This window comes from Mirounga angustirostris, unplaced genomic scaffold, assembly GCF_029215605.1.
Source record: "Mirounga angustirostris isolate CCGP_5_RB_7025 unplaced genomic scaffold, mMirAng1.0.hap1 SCAF_3, whole genome shotgun sequence".
Lineage (NCBI taxonomy): Eukaryota > Metazoa > Chordata > Mammalia > Carnivora > Phocidae > Mirounga > Mirounga angustirostris.
In genome coordinates, this window is record NW_026991711.1 from 182,726,705 (window position 1) to 182,735,284 (window position 8,580).

General features: G+C 34.1%; 1 protein-coding gene across 1 annotated transcript in view; it reads left to right on the plus strand.

The window, feature by feature from the left end:
* NYAP2 (neuronal tyrosine-phosphorylated phosphoinositide-3-kinase adaptor 2) overlaps positions 1-8,136 on the plus strand; it is a 155,259-nt gene extending 147,123 nt beyond the window's left edge. Inside the window, exon 5 of the mRNA XM_064585842.1 lies at positions 2,643-8,136. Within this exon, the coding sequence (XP_064441912.1) occupies positions 2,643-2,870 (228 nt within the window). The 3' untranslated portion in view covers positions 2,871-8,136. The remainder of the gene's footprint in view (positions 1-2,642) is intronic.
* Positions 8,137-8,580: the final 444 nt, after the last annotated feature.

An 8,580-nucleotide genomic window follows, 5' to 3' on the forward strand; every position in this document is an offset into this window, starting at 1 on the left:
TGATTCTCACTCTTAAATAGTAAAGAAAATTAAGTAACAAATGATAAAAGATTTGTGTGGAAAAGTAAATACAATGCAAATATCAAAGTGATGCTGTACATATCTTACCTGAAAGAAGGTTGGAGGTTTTGCAATTTTGCTGGAATGTGTAAAATCCAGTGAGATTTTACTAAAAGAAAATGATCTGGTGAGCTTTCTAAGAGTTAACAAAAACTGTTCAATGATGGTGGCGTCTATTCATTCATAAAACTTATATCGAGAGCTTAATGACTCTGTTCTGCATGTTGGGGCTGCTGGTGGATAAAATTTGGGGCCTGCCCTCTGGGAATTCTATGTTATAAATCCATTTTAAGAGTTTATGGTCACTCAATAAATTTTGCTTGTATTTCCACCAAAATAGACTTACTGTATTTTTATTGCATGGATTATCGAGTTATAAAATATTAGAAATCTTTTGAAAAATTTCTGAGCCACTTTGGCGATGTTCTGTTGGGACAAAAGCCTATTGGTTTTTTGAATAATTTAACAAATATCTAGAATTTCATTTAAAAACCAAACACTGGTGGCCATAAAACACAGCTCATTTTTCTCAAGGAACTTTATATCAAGTTAGGCACATACAAAATATTAATCTAAGAGTGCCATCTTCTGGACTCCAAGTCCAAAATACTGATTTGGATTTATTTAATACACACTATTTATTCTCTCATAAAGCCATAAATATATTTGGATTTCTTGAGTACTGTCTGGAAATGGTAGCATCTATGACAATAACTATTACTATAATTTCTAGATAATAATCAGGAGATGTAGTAGAAAGAATATTCACTTTGGAGTCAGACAGATCTGACTTTGATAGAGGTCTGTATTACATGTAGTAAGCTGTGACCTTGATCTAGTTTCTTAAGCTTTCTGAGACTGCTTTCCTACTTGTACCATATAGATACATCCAAGCTTTCAGGGTGGCTGGGAGGATTTAATGTAACATATACAGAGCTCTTTGCACATGTGTGACAGAGAGCAGGTATTGAAAACTCGTAGGTATTTGTCAGTATTACAATAATAATAGTTGGGCAGTGGTTTAGTGTTTTGAAAAATGACTTCACTTTCATCATCCAATTTAATCCTTACACCAACTACTGAAATTGAGATATTACCAATTCAGTTATTCAGATAAAGAAACCAAGAAGTGCAGTGACTGGGAGAAATTCGACACATCCAGGTTTTGAATTCTTGTCTTCTAGCTCTAGACCCCCTCCATAAAGGATTAGGAATCATGAGAATGTCAATCTTGCTTTGTTCAAGTCCAGAAACTTACTTGCCTGGCTTTGGGCAACATATGTAATTTCTTGAAGTTTTAGCTTCCTCATCTATATATTGAGGGTGTTGTACTAATTTATCTTCTCAATCCTTTCCACATCTACATATACACTGAAAGTCAGTACAGAATAGTTGTTAAAAGCACAGTGTTAGAAATGATTGTCGGGATCCAATCCTGACTCTGCCATTTGCTGGCTCTGTAAGCTTAAGCAAGTTACTAAATCTCTCTAAATCTCATTTAACTCATCATTTTGCATTAATAAATAGTACTTATTTCAGAGCATCATCGTTGTGAGTTTAATAAACTATGCAAAGTACTTAGAATGGGATCTGGTATAGAGTAAACGTTATTTAAGTATTTGCTCTGATTTTTATACTAAAATTGTAACATCTAATTCAGAGACTCCAAATGAGCTATTTAACCCTTAAAGTCGAAGAGTAGATTTGCTTAGACAATTAAATGGAAGCTTCCTCATGCTGGGTTCATGGCCCAATCACATTGCTGTCCTTGTGTGAGACTCAACTCTATAGTTCTCTTCTAAAGAACAGTTATTAGGGGACATGATCACATATACCTAGGATCAGTGTTCATCTGTCCAGAAATATACTTCAGTATATAATCAGCTCTGAATCATCTCCTGATACATAATTGACCTGATGAATCTGTTTTTCTAAAATACTGGAATTAATTGGGGCCTGGGTCAGTATGATGGCAGAAGCTAGTGATTCTAACTTAATTTGCTGAAGTATCAAAAAATATAGAAGAATTTCTTTGCAAAAAATTATTTAAACATTTAAATTCCAAGCATTAGATGCATGCAAAGTCATTTTGGTAGAAGAATTATGAAAAGCCTTAATTCATATGCTTTTTATAAACAAACCCAAGTTTTATTTCAAGAACAAAAATGGTCTTTAAATTCTTCAAAACTGACCACATTCATCTGAGATCTCCTGAAAAGTAGTTCCGGTAATTGAACTTAGATACACTGGGACCTATAAGACAATGGAGTTAACGTAAAAGTAATAGGTAAATACTAGGCAAATTGCTTTAAAAAAAGAAAGGGTCGTTTCCATATTGTGAGCTCCTGAAACATATTGGAAAAATATTCTTGCCCAAATAATTGTTTGAATATGTCACAAAGTTTACCTAAGTACAAAATTTATTTATAGTTCCCATACTTTAATTTCACTTTGTAAGAATTACAAAGATAAACAGCTGACATTTTTTGAAACAACTACTAGCACGGTGCAAAAAAAAAAAAAAAAAGAAATTGCTTTCATTCCATTTTTTGCTTCTGTATTCACTCTTTCTTTTTTGCTAGGTGGCATGCATGCCGTGGTTTCATGGAGACCATACAATGCTTGAGATGATTGAGAAAAAGCGTTGCTTGTGCAAGGAAATAAAAGCTAGACAGAAATCGGAAAAGGGGCTTTGCAAACAGGATAGCATGCCTATCCTGCCCAGCTGGAAGAAGAACACAGGGGCAAAGAAGTACAGCCCTCCACCCTATTCTAAGCAGCAAACGGTGTTCTGGGATACTGCCATATAACTGTGCACAGGACGGCGGGAGCTCCACATCACTTTACACGAAGAGGGAGGTCAACGCAGTCATGTGATAAGTAACTGTTACATATCTTCTCTGTCAGAATGGAATGCCAATGCTTCCCTGGAAAGCCCACGGGAAGCTGTGCCTACTCATGGCAAGTTCTTGATAAAATGTATATTAATTGTATCTTTGCAATTAAGACACTTATTTATCCCGGATTATTTTGAATCCAAAAGATATTAAGATGTAAATATTTTACTAGTTTATGGGTGACACCTGAAATAATACACATTATACGTATATAAATTACAGAAATATCAAGAGTTTTACTAGATGATATAATTTCGGTATTAACTGGTTTGTTATCTCTTTTATATGTAATCCCTTGATGCCTTTTATTATTAATTTTTGCATTTAAGATGTTATTTTTTTTTCTGTCCACATTTGGCTTCTGTATGAGAGCTCACAGCTGTAAATCATGTTCAATCACATAATATATGACCTGGTGCTAGTAATGTAGAAGTCAAGTATCATATTCGTTAAGAACATCTGTTGCTTTGTAAGTTTTTAAGGGTTTGACGGGAAATGAATACAAATGTGATGCATAATTTGGATGTCCACATTACATCAACACCAATATTTTTGCTACATTGGCTTTGTAAGAATTTCTCTTCAATATTGTCTTGTTTATACTAAGCAATGGTTAGTCAGACTCCAGAGAAAGTTATTAGGATATATTTGGATATCCCAGCAGAAAACATTTCCTTCAGAAATGACTTTCAGGACATGTGTCCTTGCATCATGGATCTGATTGGAGGAGACCAGGGTTCACTGTGACAATGGAAGGAACAAGGAATCGAAAGCTAAATAGCACGACTGCTTTCAAGAAAGTGGTACCGGTGGCTTTATAACCACTGCCATCACTATTTTTAAGTAACTTTTCACGTGTATGTTTGTTTCCCCTAAAAAATGAGAAATAAATATTCAAACAGATACGTTTACATATTTTAGTACACTAAACGCCAATCTTTTGCAAAATTTAGGTCCATTAATGAATTAGAATTTCTTAAGTTTTTCAAACTAGTTATCACCACATTTTTGGGTCGTAATCTTCTGTGCAGGACCATCACATCCATTCTTACTGATTCTGACACCATGACCAAAGAATTATGACCACTTGTTTATTTTATTTTGTTTCAAGGAAGAAACAGGAAATGCAGGGGCTAGGGGATGGATGGGGTGGCTTCGATTTTATGTGGTGGTAAAGTTTAAGTTAAATTCCTATATATCTTTTAAGAATAACTTGTTAGTTACATATAAATATTGCCACGGATGGATAAAAAGGAAATTATCTCATATATTTTGTATATTTAAATTACTATTTATGCTTCCTAAAATTGACAGTATGTGATTCTTCTTTAACAATCAATTTAGTATTATATTTCTGAGAGAAAAGGTATGTGTTTGAAGTTATTGTCATAGTGGTTTTCCTCGTAAGGGTTTTGACAGCAATAGTATAGTGCTGCTCGATAAAACCAAATATAAAGGAGTGAGGGGATTTTTGTAATCTCTATTGCTAAAAACCTAGTGATGCTTTATCAGTAATAGTTCCTTTCAGGCCTTTGAAATGTTATAAAATAATTTTTTAATCTTTTATAATCAATGTATATTTTGATGTCCAATTAGAATTCTGAAAGAATAAGGAAAAAGGGTAAGTGGGAGCATGTGTATCTGTTGTTTTTGTGTGAATGAGTATTCAGCAGGAGAACTGTATACATAAAACGTTTACTGAGGTTTTAGGTTTTGCTTGTGTAACTGAGGTGGTTAAAAAGAAGAAGAAGAAGAAGAAGAAGAAGAAGAAGAAGAAGAAGAAGAAGAAGGGGAAGAGGAAGAGGAAGAAGGAGAAGAAGGAGAAGAAGGAGAAGAAGGAGAAGAAGGAGAAGGAGAAGAAGAAGGATCACAAGTACAGGAAATCATGGAGAGATCTTAAGTAGTTTAAGTAAATCCTACTGCCATATTTCACTGGTTAGAGATTATGTTTCAAACCCAACAATCAATGGAGTACCAATCTAAGAGTGATGAAGATGTATTAAGATAAAATCAGAATGGAAACAGAACGTGCTTAGGACCCAGGATGTTACCCTGATTTAACTTCTTATGACTACTATACTCAAGTCAGTCAATCGGGTAGAAGGCATCAATTCTCAGCATCTTTATGATGATCTGGGTGTATGTATATGTATATTCAGGCTCGGTATGATAATGATTGGATAATTCCTTTGAAATTTATATTTCAGTAACATATCTAAGTGTGTTTTTCAGATGCCAATCTTTTCCCATATCTCTCTGAATGAGGCAGAAGATATTTTTTAATGCTGGCCACTTGTCAAGAAGGAAACAGAGGTACTGAAATGACTTGTGTTGGATTCAGTCATTCCCATTTGTTCTGCCAAACTCATGTTGCTGCCAGGTTTCATGCACTCTTTTTTTCAAGCAAGTTATTTTCTGAGAAGGCAGCTTGTTTGAAAATCTGACCTTAGGCAACCATTTCTGTTTAGTTTCTCCAAATCTTCCTTTCAATGGGGAGTCATTAAAAGATCTGGGAAAGCAGCTTCACTAGATGTTTGACTCAATAACGATTCTTGGGTGCCTGACCCACTGTTTGTTGCAGCTTCACCCACGTGGTGAGTTCCATTCTATCATTCATTTTCTTTTTGTGTTGTGTTTCTTTATATGGAGAAAAGGTCATTAGGATAGAGGAGAAAAATCAGCTTATTCTCTGGGGGCAGTCAATCAGGACACGTCATTTGTGAATTTGGTCGGATGATAAAACATTCCGTTGACAGAACACTCTGGAAAGATAAAGCCCATATTTTTTATCGGTGCCAAAGAACAAATGGTATCATGGCATGGTTATCAGGTGGGAAGAGCCCATATGTATGAGAAATGGTCTTTTCCTGACAGCTTTTACAGAAACAGAATTTTATTGGCTGTCAGCAAGATGCTTTTCTACGGGAAAAACTTCTTAGCACACAAGAGACAAATTTCTTTAGAATGGATGGGAGGGAGATCCTGCATTTCTGTTCAGTGCCAGAAGCCAGCACCTTCTGAGCTGTTACGGTAGGTCTTCATGTGAACACTGCTGTCCCTTTCCCCGTATTCATGCCGTGGGAGTATGTCTGGAGTGAGTGATCAATTTGTGTAAGTGAAGGTTAATGATCACCCATACAAAATATTTGGGAAAGTGAAGCAAAACAAAATATTAAGAGGTTCACCTTTGTAATTTTAAAGAATATACACATTCCAATATATGGAAATTGTCTGGATACAAGGAGATACAACTTCCCTTTTCAAAATCATGACACTGGGACTTCAGACATGGAGGTTCCAAATCGTTTTCTTGAATGCTTCTAGAGAATAGAGAAACATTTTTCTTACTACACTCTGGCTTAGGCCTCATCCCCACATATAATTTGATTTGACTCTCTGAGCAAATTTAGGAATCAAGTCAATAAAACTAAACACTTTCAGGTTAGTGTTTTAACTAACTAAATAAAACATCAGAACAATGCACATTAACAATGCAATTTTAATCACTTATATGTTAAAGTGATTCACTTCCCTAAAATAGAAAAGAGCTTGTAAGCTAGTTATGGCTACCTATGAAATTAAAAAAAAAAAAAAATTCCTGTGATTTAAGCAGTAGGTAATCTGAGATGAGAGACAGTTTACCCTTTCAAAGGAATAGAAGTACAATAGAATAACAAATCCTACTTCATTGTGCCCCCAATTTAAATGGAACTGAAGAAAAACAGTACCTATAATATTTAAGATTAACTCACTACATCTTCCCTCAATGGGAGAATAGATAGCTAATTGTAGAATGTGGACAATTTATTAATTTATTATTAACAGTTCATTGTTGAGAAACTTATCTATTAGTTGTTTTTCAAAATTCTGTGAAGCATTGGAATTAAATATTCAAAAAGATATGGTCCCTGCCTTCAAGGAGCTTAATTATGCAATCATTAAAATTTCAAAACAAAGCCAATTATTTCTAAGCAGTTATACAATATCTCGTGTTTGACATCTCTTATGTGTTTATATATGGTATTCTCTCTTTTTTTCCAGATCAAGTGTACAGTCAAAATAAAATACTAAAACATATTGAAGTTAATGTCTAAGTATAAAATATGTTTATGTATAAGACTCTATATGTACACATATAGCATATGTACTGCTGTCTATGTAACTCAGTAAAAGGATAACACGTTTGCCATGTTGGACTTGAACATTGTGGCTTGTTGTTTGGATTGATTTAAAACCCTTTGATATTTGGGTCAATTACATTGTAGCAAAATGTGTGTAACCTGAAAAAAAGAAATCCTGATTACATTTCCCTTTAAATATTACAAAGTTTCAAATTTAAGGGGAAACATCTTTACAGAAATAATGTTGGATTTAATCTCAATCAAATATAGATGAAGATCTTTTTGAAGTGTTCAATTGTTCCCAAATATGACTGGGTTGCCCACCCTAAAAACATCCACATTTACATGTGTATACACCCACATACAGTATACATACTGTATATAATATATATGAAAATGTTTAGTATGCACTTCTTTTGTTGGGAACTCCTTGAGTTAACATTTATAGTGTAGCAATTGGTGTAAAGTGCACTGTGATTATAAAAAACAAAGCACAGTAAAGTCACAGGTCTTGTTATCTTGCACTAAAAATGTGTTTACGTATTTAGCAATTGTATGTTTACTTTCTTGCTCTTTTCAAGAAATTAAAACAAATAGCTATTGAAGAAATGATATAAAATAATATGTTTTTTAGTGGATAATGGCACTACATTTTTAAAAGACAGGGTTTTTAAAAGAAACCATTTAACATCCATTCCAACATAATATGTTTACCGTATCTAAGAATCTGAATGTCATATTACATTTTTCATAACTCATTAAAAATGTCAGGCATGTGCCTGAAAATTTGTGCAAATAAGCATTAGCTAACAGATTTCTCTATTCACGTGTTGTTAGCCATTTCTATATACATAATAATGTAAACACTGATGTTTTAATTTCTCTTAATTTTTGTACTTGATTTTTTTAGGTAATATGTAATTATAAATGTACTTTGATACTACTGAAGTAACCAGATGTTGTTCGAAAACAATTTGTTTTCTTTAGTGCATTGGCAATATTTTACAATACTTTTGTGCTTATTTATTTGTGCTCCCGTGTAATTATAATAAAAGCAATAGTTTAAATTAGTTGACTTTTGCCGTTGCTGTATTTATTCGCTAAGAAACAAGATTAGTAAGAACCTTTCAGAGAAAGGCACACACGTTTCAACTTCGGAAGTGATCTCTGACATGACGTGTATTGTAGCAGACACGCACGGGTGAATAGCGAGGACCTGGATGCTTCAATTTTGTTATGTGACCCTCAGTTGTCCTCAATCACCACTTGGCTTCTGCCCTAAACAGATGAGCCACTAAATACGAGGAAACGTGACACTTTTCTTTCTTCAATATGCTCCTAATTCCAATTAAATGACTCAGCATGTATCTCAAGTATTCTGGAGGCATTAAAGGAAAGCAAAAAAATCCAGCCATCTTAGACCTGTGTATGCAGACGAAATGTTTATTGGGTGGGTATTTGCCATGTTCATTTATTCAGTCATACCTCTGGAACTGATCTGG